This window comes from Heloderma suspectum, chromosome 1, assembly GCF_057233095.1.
Source record: "Heloderma suspectum isolate Gila_16-S chromosome 1, 16-S_ref, whole genome shotgun sequence".
Lineage (NCBI taxonomy): Eukaryota > Metazoa > Chordata > Lepidosauria > Squamata > Helodermatidae > Heloderma > Heloderma suspectum.
The window spans coordinates 178,339,147-178,356,438 of NC_139458.1; the positions used below are offsets into that span (position 1 = coordinate 178,339,147).

The 17,292-nt window shown below is 44.5% G+C and overlaps 1 protein-coding gene across 1 annotated transcript; it reads left to right on the forward strand.

Annotated features, from left to right (window-relative positions):
* The first annotated feature begins 305 nt into the window (after positions 1-305).
* On the forward strand, positions 306-13,062 carry DAPL1 (death associated protein like 1). Its single transcript, XM_084811211.1, has 4 exons — positions 306-444; positions 5,844-5,931; positions 9,210-9,270; positions 12,803-13,062. Exons 1-4 carry the CDS (start codon positions 384-386, stop codon positions 12,920-12,922), a joined length of 330 nt encoding a protein of 109 aa, XP_084667337.1. The 5' UTR covers positions 306-383; the 3' UTR covers positions 12,923-13,062.
* The last annotated feature ends 4,230 nt before the right edge of the window (positions 13,063-17,292 follow it).

The following is a 17,292-nucleotide window of genomic DNA, read 5'->3' on the forward strand; positions in this document are numbered from 1 at the left end:
TCATGTAGATTATGAACAACGACCCCTGAAATGGCTTAAGTTCCTGTCCACTCCTGTTTTTTGTTCCAAATGCAGCTCAGTGGGACTTTCTTCCGAGGAGACCTGTGTAGGCTTGCACCGCTAGAGACCTTTTTCTGATCTCTGGCGGACAATCAACCCTTCCTTAAAAAAAAAAGAAAAGAACGCCCTAAAGTTTTTCTAAACTTCTTCCAGCGCTGGCCCTCCCCCGCCCCTTTCTATGGGGAGCCCCGCCCCTCTGCCTCACTCTCCTCCCAATAAAGGAGCAAAACAGCCGCCGCCGCCGCGAGTTAGTAGTGCTCGATAGCTGCGCGGTCGGGTTTTTCCCCCCAAGTCTCTCGCTTTTTTGTTTTGGCATAGCTGTTATGGCAAACTCCGAGTTGCTTGGGCCGCTCTCCCCGCTGAAAGTGGGGCGCTCCCCAGCAGGTAAGGAGGTAACAAGGGAAGTCTGGCGGGGGAGGACTGCAGCCTCTCGGCGCAAGGTTCCGCCCTCTTGGAAAGACGCGCAGCCCCTCGGCCAGACCCGCTCGGGTTTTATCGAAGGCAGCATCTCGGGGCGAGGAGGCGACGCTGAGTGGCATCAACCCTGTTAATTCCTGGGCTTTGCATGGCCACCTGACTGGCACCGCTCCAAAACCTCCTGGGTAAAGCCTCTCCCGGAACAGCCACCCTGGCAATAACATTGCTGGGGGAAATGCGACTGGAGGCTGTAAACAGAGCGGCGCGGGGCTCCCCTCCTCTGCCCCGGATTGAGGCGGGGGGGCTCCGCTGCCCACCGTGTCTCGTTGCTCGGTTCCGTCTCCTCCTTTCACTAGTACTTTTGATCCCTCCCCTGCTCCGCGCCTGTGCGTGAGGGCCGAACGGCGTGTGAGGCTAAGTGCGTCATTAGAAACGACGGCAGTGTTTTGCTTTCGCACGGGGCCAAGCTAAGCGTGCCTTTAAGCATTGACTCTATTGGAGACGGTGGTTTCGTTTCGGGAAGAAAATGCGGCGGGGGGGGGGGGGGATTAAAGGCTCCTTTCGCCAAGCGCCACGGTTCTCATCTGAATCGGGGCCGCGCGTGCGTGCAGGACAGTGAATAAAAGGAGCGTGGGTGATGAACCCCACGTGCCTGCGGGCTTATGGGGACTGCGGCGCGTGGGGAGGGGAGGGTGAGCTCCAGTTCTGTCCCTCTTGCAGCCGAATATGCACACGCATGGCTGTTGTCTATCATAGAGGTTCTCCTAGGGTGCTTTTGACAGAGGCAATTCCGCACCCCTAGGGATCCTCCCAGTTGGAAGCTCCCCAAGAACCCTGCTGCAACAGGGCTTGAATGCACCTTGTTTATGCCAAAAAGCCTGGCTTCACTCCCAGAGGAAAAAAAAGAAAAACCCTTCTAGCTTCAAAGTTGTTAACCTGTTTGTGGGGCTGGTTTGGGGTTAGACCTGGTTAGTGGCTGACACATCTTATTTATTTGTTTGTTGCATTTCTATACCACCCAACAGCTGAAGCTCACATGCTACCGGCTTTTGGGGTTAGCTAAGCATCTGTGTGGTTGGCGTAGTAGTTAGGTAGTAGCGAACGTGACTCCTTAATGGGGTGTTGAAAATGAAGGTCATTGACCAAAACATTGTGAATGGAGATATGACACTGAGGCTGTCCAGGCACCGTGTGCAAACCCAGCATTTCCTCTGGCTAAGAATGAACATCCTACCGCCACAAGCCTTCCCCAAGTGGGCACCTTTCAGGTGTTTGGGGTTACAAGTTCCATCAGGCCTAGCCAGCCTATATAGCCAGTGGTCAGGGATGATGGGAAATATAGTCCCAAGAACATCTGGAGGGCACCAGGTTGGGGAGGGCCAGCTTGCTTATTCTCAATCCCACACCAATTAAATGGTGCAGCAGTATTTTAAACCAGAGTGTAGGAGTGTGTGATTAGCTTAAATACTCAAGCTATGAAGTGTAGGCCAGTCACTAAGATTTTAGCCTAACCTAAGTTGTACGGGCTGGGTGAGTGATATATGCTGTCCAGACCTCCTTGGAGGAAGGCTGGAATAAAGATGATATAAACAAAAATAAATAGTTGAGTAATTGCTCCGTTAATTGAACAAAGCCTGCAAGAATTGCGGCTTTGTTCTCTAACAAAACACTGCCCCTGCCCCCAGTAAAGCAAGTATTGCAAGACTCACCCGGCTCCTACATTGTTCTCTTTGGGGTGCCAGGTAAAAGACCTTTTTATTTTCCCAGGCATTTTAGTTTTTCAGTTTCTGTTTAAATTTGGTATTGTATTTTAAATCTTGCACTGCTGCTAGGTTCAATTTGGTTATTGTTATTTTTATGCCTAAGGAAAGTCGCATTATACCTCCTTGAACTCCCCCTTAATAACTGGAACGCCTCTCCAGAAGATAATGTGATATTTACTTATTTAATAAAATTATACCCAGCCTCTCCACAAAAATGTCCAAGGTGGCTTAAAAAAAGTAATACATAATAAAATAAACTGCATTTAATACTAGAACACTGCAGCAGCTGAAAACATAAATCTGGATAAGATGCCAATAAACTAGCCAATAAAACACCCTAAAATACTTAATTAAAACCCTGGACCAATAAAATGGCTTTACTTGGTGCCCCAAAGATGCATGCATAGGCACCAGGTGTACAGGGCTTGCATTCCCTCTCTCCTTTTTTCTATAAAGCCTTTCATTTAACCCCTTACTTCTCCCCAACTGAAATGAAGCTAACATACATATTCCTCCCATTACTCCTGCCCCCCCGCCCCCCCAATCTGAATGGCAAATTGTTCTTCTGGACAAGGACAGTCTTTTGCATCTGTTACTATACAGCGCACCAGGTATTGTCATGACATTGTATAAACAACCCTGTTTATTCTTTTTTGGAAAAAAAAAAGTCCTATTAAAACTGAACTTAACCAATTTCCTGTTATGATCATTATGCATGAGTGAAGTTCTTGCATGAGTGAAGTTCTTTGTTGTGCATATCTGAAATAAGTCCTTGATTAAACCCCTTTTCATTTCAGGTTTTATTCCTCCTCTTAATCACAAAGTTTAAAAATGTAGCAATATACTTGTGCCATACAAAAAAAGTCATGTATTTGGACGATGGATCTGAAATATTTCTTCATGCTTTTAAAGATGAATTTGTTTGACATTGCTAAACACTGAAACTCTTGTTGCTGTGGTTTTAATTTGGTGGTAATTGGTTTTGTGACTGACAGGCATGTTAACAGAACATAATTGTTACTTGATAGAATGCATCCAACACTATAAGAAGTAAGCAATGTGTTATTCTGCAGTATCTTGAGTAAATAAATTCAATACCATTTGTCATGGAGTATGCTCATATCTGAGAAAGCAGGAAGCGAGAATTTAAAACCATAAGTACTCCAGATTACCAAATTTTACATGTTTTTTTTTTTTTAATATGCTCATCTGTTCTAGCTGCAAAGAAACTTTTAAACTGTGGTGGCCAAAACACCAAAAAAATCAAGGTGTGGTAAAAGGAAAGTGAAATCTCTCTCTTTTTCCATATTTTGGATTGGTACCTGTTTTTCAAGAGATATGAAGGCCCAGGGAAAAAAATGAAAAAAATGGGGGGGGGGGCTGGTTGTTTTTTTTTTTATAAGGACTGTTTTCTGAAAAATTGAACAGCTTTGAATTATTTTTATTTTTTTTAGAATTTAAGACAAAGTATTTATATATTGTTACCCAGCCTTTACTCCCCCCAAAATGATTTCTAAAAGCTTTGTAATAAGAACAGTTTTATAGAAAGACTAGAGATGTAAAATGTCTGGAAATAATGACGCCATGGGGAAAAAATATTTTTAAATCTCTCTGTAAGATTCCCAGCATAGATAGTTCTTTAATTTCTTATTAAAGTTATTGATCTAAAGTATATTTAATGATAGACATTTATGCTCAGGTTCCCAACATGTGGGAAGAGTCACCATTGTGTGTTCTTGACAGCTTGGCTTTTGTTCTATAGAGTCCTATGTTTCTGATGCTATAGCAGTCATTTAGGGAGCAATCCTGCTGGGATAGGCAGCCACCTCCAAATTCGGAGGCAACCACCTATCCAATGCAGGACAGGAGAAGCATGGAGGGGATCGTCCCCTCCACACTTTAGCCTCCCTACATTTAGCCACAGGAAGGCGGAGCGGGGTAAGCGGCTGCCGGACGACACGTTGGATGTGTTGTACCAGCATTTCCTCCTTCCCTGCCCCGGAACACCTCCCCCGAACACCCCGTTTTCGCCATTATGCGCTCCTCTTCCGAGCATGGGGCTGTTCCGAGCTGCCTACGAGGCAGTGCAGGAGGGGGGGAAGGTCGGTTCTCAGGGAACTGACCTCGGAGCACAGGCTCTGAGGTTGGTTCCCGGAAACCGAAATATCCTATGGCCGTCTAGCCGCTGACTAGCGGCCACAGGATTGCTCCCTTAATGTAATTCTAATCTATTCAGACAGTAATTACAAATTTACTAAATGAGTTGACTTTTAAAAGTTTTTAAATATAACAATAATATTATGAGCAAACTAAGTCATACATAAAATAACTTCAGGAACAAAAAGGCTGCTTTACATTCCTAAAGCAGCCCTCCCCAACTTGGTGCCCTCCGGATGTTTTGGACTACAGCGCTCAGGATTCCTCCTCATGGGCCATGCTGCCTGAGGCTGATGGGACCTGAAGTCCAAAATATCTGGAGGGCACCAGGTTGGGGAAGGCTGTCTTAAAGCAACAAAGCGACTTTAGATCTGTACAGAGCGCTAAAAAAAAAGTATTGCTTTTTTTTCATTTTCCAAAATTTCCAAGTTTTTCCAGGGGGGCGGGGGGGCAGAAAAAAACATTTTTTCCCCATACCTGAAAATTTCCAGAGATTTGACATCTCTAAGTAGGTTTAGGTTTTTTACGCTTGAGAGTAACTCCCAAGTAAATACCTTTGCACTTACTCTACATGACCAAGACACTCATCATCCCGCTGCATGGGAGATAGTTGCTGCAAACGGGATAACACCATGTATCTGTGTGAATGTCACAACTGTATAAGTCTTTCCCAGCTATTGGGACTCCCCTGAGAGGAAGGGAAAACCCCATGGAATTAGTTCTGCTAAGTGGGTGTGGTGTTGACCTATACTGCAGCAGTGTAGGATAACACCACAAGGAAGGTGTCTTCACATGGCTTTGTGTGTAAGAGGCACAATATCTACAACTAAATGAATGGTGTGTAAACAGTACAACCAGCACTAACTAGGTGGCAATGCATATAAATGCATGAATGCTGTCTTCGTCAAATCAAAGGGATAGTGTTAATAACTGTAGTCTATGAACTTAGGTTAATAACTGTTGTCTGTGAACATCAGGGCTGTAGCTTAGTGGTGAAGCACCTACTTTATTTGCGGAAGGTTCCAGCTTCAGTCTTTGGCATCTCCTAGTACCGCTGGGGGGGAAGTCCTAGAGAGTTGCTGCCAGTAGAGTCTAAACCATGCTGAGCTGGATTGACTGTCTGACTCAGTATATGGTGGTTTCCAGTGTTCTAGAATGGGTGGGCAGAAGGTCTATCTCCAGATGTTTTGGACTTCAACTCCCAGCCCCTGCCAGCATAAGCAGGGGAAGCTGAAGTCTAAAACATCTGGAGATTTGCTTTCTGCTCATCCCTGTTCTAGATAATGTGTTGTATGCATGTATTGAATGGAGTGTACATGTTCTGGAGTAAGTGACTAATTAAACACTGATTCTGATCGCTATTTCTGGATGTATAGATAGCAATGTTTTTCTTGCATAACCTAAAACAGACCCACTCACATGTGGTCTCACCATATTCCTCTACAGTCAAAGCAGGAGGCATGAGAGTTTCCAAGAAGCTAGAAAATGCACCTGTTGAAAGAAGTTCCAAAACCCCTGTGAAAGAAAAAACAAGGTACGTGCACTGTTGAGGCTTGCCACATTGTGCTGCTGTGAGTGAATGAGATGGTGAATGAGTTCAAGTTAGGGAGGAAAAGAGGAGGTCTTTCAGTTGTGAATGATAAAGATGGCAGCAATAGTGCTGCAGCAAACAAACAAAGGTAATGTGGAAACTAGAAAACAAAATAGAGTACTTTCAGCGCTAGAAATGTATGCATGTGAACTTTTTAAAAATAATAATTAAAAAATTAAAAGGCAGGACATGCTCACAACTCATTTCTTCGGAGGACTCTGTAGCTGTCCAGCCAGTGGATGTAGGCATCAAGAGGTTTAAAATGCTATACTGTCACAGTCCGTTTCCCAATATTTGTGACCTCTCACTTCTTCAAAAGGCTGGACTGTGCATGTTCTTTTATTACCAGTCTCATTCCCTCAGCAGTTAGAATTAGGGATGTTGCGGGAGTCCAAGAGGATGGTGGAGTCCAGCAGACTCCACCCCCCCCCCCCCCGCTCGACCTCCTAGACCTGTTCCTGTTCAGCTCCCTGGATGAGCTGCCGGGCGGTTCACAGGTGCCCAGTGAGCAGCGTGCAGCTGTCCAACTCCTAAGCAAGCCACCAGTTTGTGTAAAAATGGTGGCGCGTTGTTTTACATAAAAGGCCTTTTACACAAATGCTGGCCATAAAGCAGTCCATTCACACCTGTAATCTTGCGTAAATGGCAGCTTTACGGCTGCCATTTGCATAAAAGGGCTTTTGTATAAAACAACAAGCTGCCATTTTCATGCAAAATGGTGGCTCATTGAGGGGACAGCCCGGCAGCTTGTCCAGGGAGCCAAACAGGCAGATAAGTGGCGACAGTCTGGCGAGCGGTGTGCAGGGCAGTTGCGGGGTGCTTCATCCATTCCTAGTTAGAATGTTCACAAATATTCTGTGACATCACAGTGGTTCTGCCAATAGCTGAATCTTAGAGCATCGGGGTAAAGCTTTTTACTGCCATCACCTAAAATTCCAGGACCAAAAGAAAATACTTTAATCACATCGCTTCCTATTTATTTTATTTCATGTATATCTCTCCTTTCCCCCAGTGAGTTCAAGGTAGCACAAATAGTTCACACACACCCTTTTATCCTCACAACAACACTGTAAGGTAGGTTAGATTAAGAGGTAGTGACTGGCCTGAGGTCACCAAGTGAGCTTTGTGGCCAAGTAGGGATTTGAAGCTAGTTCTCCCCAGTCCTAGCTGATACTAACACCACACTGGCTCTCTTACCAGTGCATTCTCCCACTCTCAAAAAAAAGGTTTCATTCTCGTATGTGCCTACCTGAGAATAAGTCCCATTGAACTCCATGAGACTTACTTCTCAACAGACCTGTATAGGCTTGCACTGTAAATAAGTCATAACTGTCCCTGCAGAGTGTTGTAGCAGAGGAGGACTAACTCAGTGAAGACTTATATGCTATGTGATGCAAAGCACATCATGCATAAGTGTTATTTTCATTTGAAAGGTGATGCCAGGAAAGCTGGAAAGAAGAGTTGTAAAATTCTTTGCAGTCTAAGCAGATGCCCATGATGCAACAGTGCTGAAAAAATCCTCTTTTCTTTTCTTCTGAGACAAATGGTCATTATTTATGGCAAAACCTCACACACAAAAATAAGCATTGTGGTCTTCCTCTCACCTTATAAACACTATTCCTGGAACTGGGCTGAGCTGAGGTCATTCACTTCCTCTGCACAAAACCAGTAAGCAAAAGGCCTATAAAACAATTTGGTCCTATTAGGCAGTGACTATTAAAATGGGGAAACTATTTTAAAATGCATTGGCTGAAATCTGTCAGTGGTTCAGCTGTAGCTTCATCTTCTGGCTTCACAGCAATGTTCTGGTTAGAGAAAAAAAACCAATTTACATTGGCCGGGTTCAGACAATACGATAAGCCCCACTCAACGGTTGTGTATGGGTTGAATGTGGGTTGTCGTTGATTTGTGGGTTGTTGAAACATGGGTTATCGTGTTGTCTGAACCCAGCCACGATAAGAAATCATGGTTAACCCGCAAACAACTCACAGTTCACAACCCAACAACAAACCATGGGTTCTCCTTATGGGTTGTTCGTGGTTAAACCATTTCAACAACAATCCACGGTTAATCCTCAACCCCTGAGTGTGGGTTATCATGTTGTCTGAACCCAGTCACTATCTGTACCCAGATAACGGTCCCAAAAATCATATGCTCAGAAGGATGAGTCAGCTACACCTTATACCTAGGGTGTGCAACCTCAGGCCTGAGGTCCAAATCTGGCCCTCCTGGGGTCCCAGTCTGGCCCTCTGAGCTTCCCCAGATGGCCACACCCCGTTCCCACAACCACTGATCATTTGGTGGTTTCCCAGCTTTTGTGCCCCATACCCCCTTCTGAAAGGTTGAAATGCCTCTCCTAAATCTTAGTTACAGGCAGGAAGAGCTTTAAGCTAGCATGTGCCAGTATCTTGTGTGTTTTTGTCCCTGCACCTTGTGCCTTTGCCCCGCCCATCCCTGGAATGGGGCCCCCAAGAGCTTCTCCAAAATTGGACTCTGCTCTTGACCTGGAAGAGGCTCCACACCCCTGCCTTATACTAATATCTTTCACCTCTACTTAAGAGCCAGTTAATGTTACATAGAAATAGGGAAAACAGTGCACATGGGACTTGAGATTCTTACACACTCGCAGCATAAGGGTGGACTTGGTTGTGTCTCACCTGTGGTAAAAACTGTATTTGCAGATGGACTTGTTTATCCAGAGGCTTTTCTCTCAGCTTTCTCTGTCTTCTGATTTAAACCTTGATTATATTCAGGTGACTGGGGAATTTGTTATGTGGCCTTTCCCATGACTCATGCATCTTTGAATCAAAAGTCCAAAGAATACACCATGATCTATGCACAATTAGCTGTCAGTGACTGAATGAGGGCCAAACTGACATTAAGTATGTGATTGGATCTTGTGTCGTTTGGTTTACTAAAAATCAGCCACAGGGGAGGAATCTGGGTCCAGACCATGGCATGGGGCAGAAGGGATTTAACCCTTTGCTTCCACCATGGTCCCAATGTACATTGGGGGCCCTTTAGCTGCTATTTAGTGAACAAAAACTGAGCACACAAGGGCCAGTCATGTAATGTCATAGCTACTTTGGCCCTAAATTGGCTTATTAGGCAGAGCAAAGCTGCCCTCGGCTGGGTCAGCCGAGTGATTTGTTAAACAACATTTTTAGGTTTTAGGAAGATGAAAGTCCTGGTTAACTTTTCTCTTTCTGTCTGCTTCACAGCTCTGTTAATATCATAAAAATGCAAAGCATGAGTATCTTGCTAGCAGATACACTGGAGAAAGTAAGTACCTAAGGAGCAGAACAAATTGCAAAGTTGTCTTCAAGATTTCTCATGTGAATGAACTATATTTGAATGTTAACAGCTTCCAGAGATGTGGGCATATTAATCTGTTGTGACAAGAACACTGCAGGACCTTAAAGCCTAGCAGATCTGTTGTGACATAAGCTTTTAGTGGACTGTATCCCGCTTCATCCGATGCATGAATTGGCAGAAAATAATACACATAGATATCTAAAAGAGGTGGACACTGGTTTGAAATGGCCATGACATGCAGGCAGTATACTCTGTCATAACTCAATAGCCCTCTTCAGGCATTAGGAAAATGATGGCAGTAAACACTTGAGGAGGAGGAGCATATTAGCCCATCATCACTCTCTACAAGTAGAGGGCAACTTCATGAAGAGTTTCCTGTCTCTAGAGGCTCTCCACGTAATCTGGAAAATCATGCTTTTTATAGAATTGTCGCAAGTTATGCCACATAGAATTCTTGCAAATCTATTGGCACTTGAAGCTGCCACAAGACTCTTTGACCTGGTTTGCATGTCATGGCCAATTCCTGGGTTGTTTAACGCAGGAATTGGCAGGGGCATGCCATTTGATTGCACAAACTGGGTCAGAGCTAGACCTCAAATGAGTACTGGAAGAATGGGGGGCATGGGAGAATCAAAGATTGTTCCTCCTTACCTGTATTCTGCACCTAGGGAAAGGACTGGCACAAAAAGCACTTAGGCTTTCTTGGCCTGGAAAGCAGTGGAATGCTTTGTCATCAGATGCAGAGAACATGTCGGGACAGGACCTGTAATAATTCCGGTGCTGTTCAAGCTGTGTTGTACACTTAGACTTCTGCAGGATGTTTCCTTCTTGCTCAGTATGAATAAATCAAAGTAATCCTAGTATGTGGCCATTTGAAGCCTTAAGATGTCGCTACAGGGATTAATTTGGCTTTTTTTTTTTTAAACTACAAACATCAAATACTGCTGCCCTCCTTCTCCCATCCAGCTCACTCCTTTCCCCATGTCTCTTTCTGGCTGGATTGTTTTCATAGCGATCCTAGAGGGACAGAAAGCAGTATTTGGGTTCCAGAATAAGCGACAGTTTAGAACAACTGATATTTTGGCAGCAGCTATTACTGCTACAGGATTGTCCAGTGGCACAAGTTATCCCTCTGGTAATACAGTAAATTAAATGGCTTGGATACAAGGAAGATGCTGGTAGTTAAATGTTAGCAGACACAAGGCCATGCCTGGCCTTAAGGCATGAGTCATAATTACATTCAGGGAGGGCGGAAATTCTGTCAGCCCCCTTCTGGTTGCCCACTTCCCCAATGAAATTGGGTGCTCATCTACACATACAGCAGTCATGTAGTAGCTGAGAATGTACCACTTTGGCAGAGGTGGGGTGTTTCTTTTCAAACACCTTGTCTGGCGAAAACTAGCATGGAAGTGTGAAGGTTGTAATGCAGCTCTTTGTCAGCTTTGTAGCTTTCTCTTTTCAGCAGGGTGGTGCATCTGTTAACCTAGAGTAGGGATAAGCAATTTTTGGCCCTCCAGATGTTTTGGGCTAAAACTCTCGTGATCCTTCACCATTGGCTATGCTGGTAGGACAGATGGGATTTGTAGGCCAAAACATCTGGAGGGCCACAAGTTGCCTATCTCTAACCTAGAAGAACATTTTTAAAAAAAATGTCTCACCACCACCTGCAGTTTGAAGTGGCACAGCCCACTTTATGGCCTCATTCTGCTGACCAGAGCTGAAATGGCTAATATCGTTCTGTACAAACAATTTTGAAACTCAACAAATATAACGGTTGCTACTTATTGCTTGCACAACATCCAGGCGTCTTCCCTCAGGAAGCATTTCAGTTCTGGGCATCTTGCGCTTTCTAAATACTCAAACAGCAATGTCTTGGCTGGGAAAATTCATTCCCGCCCCCGCCCCCATGACTAGTTGCATTGCTGTGATCTTGGAGAGTTGTCCAGAATGTAACTGTCTGTTCCCTTCTCCCTTGCCCAATGACTACTATGAGCTGTGACCCCTGTGCTTGACCTGAGAATAAGAGCAGAGTCCTGTGAAGATAGTCACCAGCTTCCAAACTCGGAGGCTGGCGACTGTCCTATGCAGGGTGGCTGGAGTACGGAGGGGATCCTGTCCTCCATGCTCCGGCCGCCCTGCATTTTCTGCTAGATGTGCGATTTCATGCATCTAGCCGGGGATGGCGGAGCGGGAGCGGGGGAGGCTGCGCTGTGCATAGGAAGCCTCATAAAGATGCTTCCGTGGTCTCCTCCCCGTCCCCAGGACCACCCCCTTTTTGCCCTCTCGGTGCTCCATTTATGAGCACAGAGAAGCAACTGGCGTGGAGAGAACTGAGACAGCTATGAGGGGGAGGGGAGAGCAGCTTCTCGGAACAGAGTTCCGTGCCCTGGCTCCAAGCTTGGTTCCCAGAAACTGAAAAATTCTATGGCCCTCTAGACAGTGTCTAGTGGCCGTAGGATTGCTCTCTGAGGGCGCAGTCCTATGCAGGTTTAGCCAGAAAAAAGCCCTACAACTCCCAGCATTCCCCAGCCAGTATAGCTGCCCGGGAAAACTGGGAATTGCAGGACTTTTTTCTGTCTAAACCTGCATTGGATTGCACCCTGAAGTATTTATAAGGGAGATGAAACTAACTAGTCAATTGCAAGACAAGACAAAGTGTAGAGAAACCCCTTGTGAGTTTTATGTTGGTGAATTCTGTTGTGGTAAACCCAACAAGGTTCATCACGGGACCCAGTTTACAAAATCTGCTTGGATATCCTTCTTGATACTTGGGTAAATTGTTTCCTATTCACTTGAAAGGCTAAAATACAGAGTACCCAGGGCTGTCCTAGGACCTTGGGAGTGGAGTGCCTCACCTTGGGTGTATGAAAGCCAGAATTAATGCCTCTTGTTACTGGCTCTGGTATCCAACTCAGATCAGTTGCTAGTGTAACAAGAGTGGTAGACAAAAATTAGAAAATACTAGGCTGGCAGTGGCAGCCATCTTCCTGCCCTGTTGTTGACCTTGCCCTTAGGATGGGAGGTGGCATTTTTATATCCCTTATTGGGACCTGGGTTCACAAAAGTAGAGAACCAGAAGAGGAAGAGAGGTAGGCAAAGATACAATTAGATGCCTTCTTTGTTCATCTTCTGCTGTTTCCCTCCTCCATGTTATTCAAAGGAACTAAATGTTCTCCACATGTGGGAGTCATCTTTATTTTGTTTATATTTTGTGTTTTTGTTCAGTATTAGAATGGGGGGGTTGTTGTTCAGTATTAGAATCCTGTTTTTCAGTCTGTTTGCTTCTTCTTTCTCCCACCACCACTTTCTCTTCATGGTCTATTTCTCCTAATGTCTTTGAACTTTGAATTGTAAGGTTTTAAATGGAACTGTTGTTTTTTTGCTCAAAAAGCATGATACAAAACAAATAAGTCCCTTTTGCCAGGTTGGATTTAATGCCGATGTTTTGTAGTTGGGTGTTCGTCCGTTAAGATTCCTTCTTTCTGTCTTAACCTTACAGCTTGGGCATCAGTTTCCAGCAGCAGCCTCACAAGTAGCACATCAAAAGCCACAGCCCACTCTGGAGAAGATAATACTGCCCAAAAGAATGTGCATTATTCAGCAGCCTCGGAAATGTTAAAAGATGCAGAGTAAAATATTCATATATTTGACAGGCATGCTCTTAACAAAACAGCACTTAGTTAAGCAAGCAGTAAATGGACCAAATGGTTCCAGCAGTTTCTACTTTATATGTTTCTTGCAATAAAAACTATATATGCAGTTGCTGCTTTTTCCCACTGAAAGCATTTTTGTTTTGTTTTGGATATCTCCTTATTGGCCATAAGACTCTTGTTTTAACTCTCCCACACTACTTATTACAGCAGTTCCAGCTTGGAATAGATAAGCCATTTCTCTATACCATAATCTTGGAGAGGTGTTCTTGCCTCTTTATGCATCCTGAAAAACATAAGATTATACCCTTGAGAATGTGGGCACACTGGAAAAACAGGATTATTGCAAAACATCCCTGTCTTTTGTAGTGAGATCTGGAAACTAGCTAGTCTTATCAATGAAGCAGATCTTTCCTGGTACAATTAAACTGCACAAATGTGAACCAGGATTGAAGGGGACCATTTTCAATCTCTCAGAATGATGCTAGGATTCAATCTTGTTCAGAAAACCACACTCTTTTGACTTTAAACCGCCACACTCCAATCCCAGATGTTTGAGAGTGCAGTCTATGGATGGTTATTGGTGGAGAGGCACTGTCTTATTAATAGAGGAATAGTTCAATTTTGCTTTGTGTTTATTTAAAACATTTGTATCCCACCCTATGGCACTAAGATCTCAGGGCGGCGTACAGATAAAATCAATTTAAACAGTATAAACCAATAAATAATTTAAACAGCTAAAAACATATTAAACCATTAAACAAGCTAATACCAATTAACATCTAAAACTATAAAACAGTTAAAGCAGTGTGCTACTTTAGGGAACGCATTTAGCCCTCAAAGACTCTGGTAAAAAAAGCCATGTTTTTACTTGGTGCTGAAATGAAACTAGTGCCTGTACCAATTGGGCCTCCAAGGGGAGAGCATTCTACAACTGGGGTGCCATAGCAGAGAAGGTCCTCTCCCATGTCCCATCATAGTGTATGTCTCGTACTGGTGGGATGCAGAGGAGGGCCCCTCCAACAGATCTCAGTCCTCAGGCAGGCATATAGAGGGAGAGGCGCTCCCTCAAATATCGAGGTCCCAAGCCACTTAGGACTTTAAATGTCATCACCAGAACCTTGAATTCTGACTGGAAGCATATTGGCAGCCAGTGCAATTCCTTTAAAACTGGTGCTATATGATCTTTACGAGATGTTCCGGTCAACAGTCTAGCTGCTGCATTTTGCACTAGCTGCAACTTCTGACTTCTCCTCTAGGGCAGCCCCACCTAAAGTGCATTGCAGTAGTCTAATTGGGAAGTTACCAGCACATGTACTACTGTGGCTAGGTTATCCCTGTCCAGGGAAGGCTGTAGCTGGTGGATCAGCTGAAGCTGGCCCCAAGTACTCCGAGCCATGGAGTCCACCTGGGACTCCAGTGATAGGAATAGATCTAGGAGTACTCCCAAGCTATGCATTGGCTCCTTCAGGACAGGTCACTGACTTACCCAATTCCTGGACTCAGGAACCGCCAGTCCTCAAAGCTTCCGTCTTGTCAGGATTTAGCTTCAGTTTATTGGCCCTCATCCAGCCCATTATAGCCTCCAGGCACTGGTCCAGCACCTCCACTGCTTCAGCTGATTCCGATGACATGGAGAAATAGAGCTGAGTATCATCAGTATACTGGTGACACCCCACCCCAAAACTAATTACCTCACCCAGTGACTTCATATAGATGTTGAACAGCATGGGGGATAGAATAGAATCCTGTGGCACCCCACAGCTTAGTAGCCATGGGGTAGAACTAGAATCCCTCAACACCAGTCTCTGGAACCGGCCCTGCAGGTAGGAGCGGAACCACTGTAACACAGTGCCCCCAACTCCTACCTTGCAGAGTCGATCCAGTAAGATACCATGTTCAATGGTATCAAAAGCCACTGAGAGATCCAGGAGGATCAACAGGGTAGCACTCCCCCTGTCTTTCACCTGGAATAGGTCGTTGATTAGCAACCAAGGCCATTTCCGTGCCATACCCTGGTCCAAAACCAGACTGGAATGGGTCCAGATAATCAGTTTCCTCCAAGAATGAAGCTGCCCAGCCACCACACACTCAAGCACCTTGCCCCCAAAAGGGATATATAGCAATGGGGCGATAGTTCTCACATACCTCTAGGTTCAGGGAGATCCTCTTCATGAGAGTTTAAACCTTTCCTAATGTAATGCTACATTTAATCAAAGTGTTTTCCTATCTATTGTAATGTAATTGGAATGCACTTGGCTGTCTTCAAATTCTTAACCCTCTATGGTGACATACATTATGTTTGGGATTTCAACAGGGTTAGATAATATAGAAGAGAGAAATTTTAGAATAGAATCCTTTTGTGCCTGCAAGGAAAAATCTATTTCCTATATCATTATGGAAATTAAATTATGCAATATGCAGTTTAGGGGTAGTGTTTATTCAACCAAATGGCTGCATCCTGGTTTGTATGGGGGCTCTTCCTGTGAGGAACAATTAACATGTAGTCATGGCAGAACCTCAAATATATAAATAATACCTACAGGAGAGAGTTTGTTGTCATGTGAATATCAGAGATTCTGTGTTATGACTCCACCACCCAGAATAGCAGCAAGGGGATTGACCTAAAGCAGCCTTCCTCAATCTGGTGCACCCCAGATGTGTTGGACTGCAACTTGCATCATCCCCAAACAGCATGGATATTGGAAGTCCGTGGAGAAATGGTGAGATACCAAATTGAGACATTTTAAGGTTAAGAAAAGGCTAATTAGTCCCTCTTTCTGTATGAATGCACGTCTGCCAAAATGAATTCCTGATCTTTGGGTAAGATTACAGATGTTCTACTCTTTTGGACGGGTAGCAGTTTTCATATGAGAAACATGTCTACTTTCTGTTTAAGGGACCGGTTGCACAACTGCGTGTTGTGTAAGGACTAAAACTGTTGTGATCAGTGTAATGTGTGAATTCAGCAGATCCGATATCATTAAACAGAATGTGGTGACTAAAGCATGAATCTCAAGAGGCAAGCATACAATAATAGCTTACTACTTTGTACTTACCACTATAATTGATGGTACAATTGCACCTATGCTGTTAAAGAATTGTAAAAACATGGCTGGAGCATCCTTTTTTCCTGATAGTTCCCAAAGTGGAAATTCTTATGCAAGTGTAGTGCTTTATATTTAGAGGTCAGTTATAGGAATAGGTGAAAACAGAAAACAGCCTGGCCCATGCTGACGACCATCAGTCTTGTTAAAAAAAAAAAAAAAAGTCAGAAGGTCTGAATGGCATCCATGCCAGAGTTCATAATTAAATTGCTAATCTTCCAACAAACGTGACTTGTTTCTAAAATTAGCCTAATTAGAAATTACAGGCCAAATAGTTTAATGTCTGGAAAGCAGTATAGAATGAGTAAAGATAACTAGCAGGGGTGCACAGCCTTTTACAGGAGGTCAGGGGCTACACTGGGTGACCTGTCAGGGCCCACATGCGAAGGAGGCCATGTCGTGAGGCAAAAGGATCTTTATCCTGGAAAAAGTTCGTTATGTTGTGATATAGAAAGCTACACAGAGCCACACATATTTCTTATACTTTATTTCTCAATGTAGTTTATTTATTTTACTTCCTTTACTTTTTGTTCCTATCAAACACCCTCTTCCATCATTACCTCTGACGATAGCAACGTAGGGCACAATCCTATGGCCGCAAGTTAGCAGCTAGATGGCCATAGGATAGGTTGGGTCCCAGGAACTGACCTCAGAGCCTGAGCTCCAAGATTGGTTCCTGGAGAACTGCCCCCCTCCCATGCTACCTTGTAGGCAGCACGGATTGGCCCTGCACTCCACACTCGTAAGAGCAGAGTAGAGCAGCGAAAATGGGGCATTCCCAGGGTTGGGGAGGTCAGAAATGAGGGTACAACACATCCTATGTGTTGTCCAGCCACTGCTTCCTGCTCCCCAAGGTTGGTTGTAGCTGCAAAAGCAGAGTGGGGGGAGTGAGGAGGAGATCCACTGCACTGGATAGGCGTTCGCCCTTGGGGGTCGGAGGTGACTATTGATTCACATAGAATTGCTCCCTTAATGTTTTGCTTTTGCACTTTGAAAACTGCACTCCTGTGAGTCTCACCAGGAGGAATGGCACCCAGAGGGCAGGATCCATAGAGTCTTCTGAGAGCGGCTGCTAAAAGATACTCTTGACTTCTGCACTAAGAGGGCAGGCCAGGGCCCTCTGAGAGCAGTTGCTAAAGCATCCTCTCAGAAGGGAAGTCAGCAGTGATGGAGACATGAGGGTGATTAATAAGCTTATCAACCACCCCTGTGTGTGCTGGCTGGTTACCTTT

What these genes read in the sequence shown, in the direction of transcription:
- DAPL1 (XM_084811211.1), top strand. Translation starts at nt 384, where the DNA reads ATGGCAAACTCCGAGTTGCTTGGGCCGCTCTCCCCGCTGAAAGTGGGG. An exon ending in CCTGTGAAAGAAAAAACAAG is followed by an intron (nt 5,932 to 9,209) that starts GTACGTGCACTG and finishes TCTGCTTCACAG; the next exon opens with CTCTGTTAATATCATAAAAA. An exon ending in TAGCAGATACACTGGAGAAA is followed by an intron (nt 9,271 to 12,802) that starts GTAAGTACCTAA and finishes TTAACCTTACAG; the next exon opens with CTTGGGCATCAGTTTCCAGC.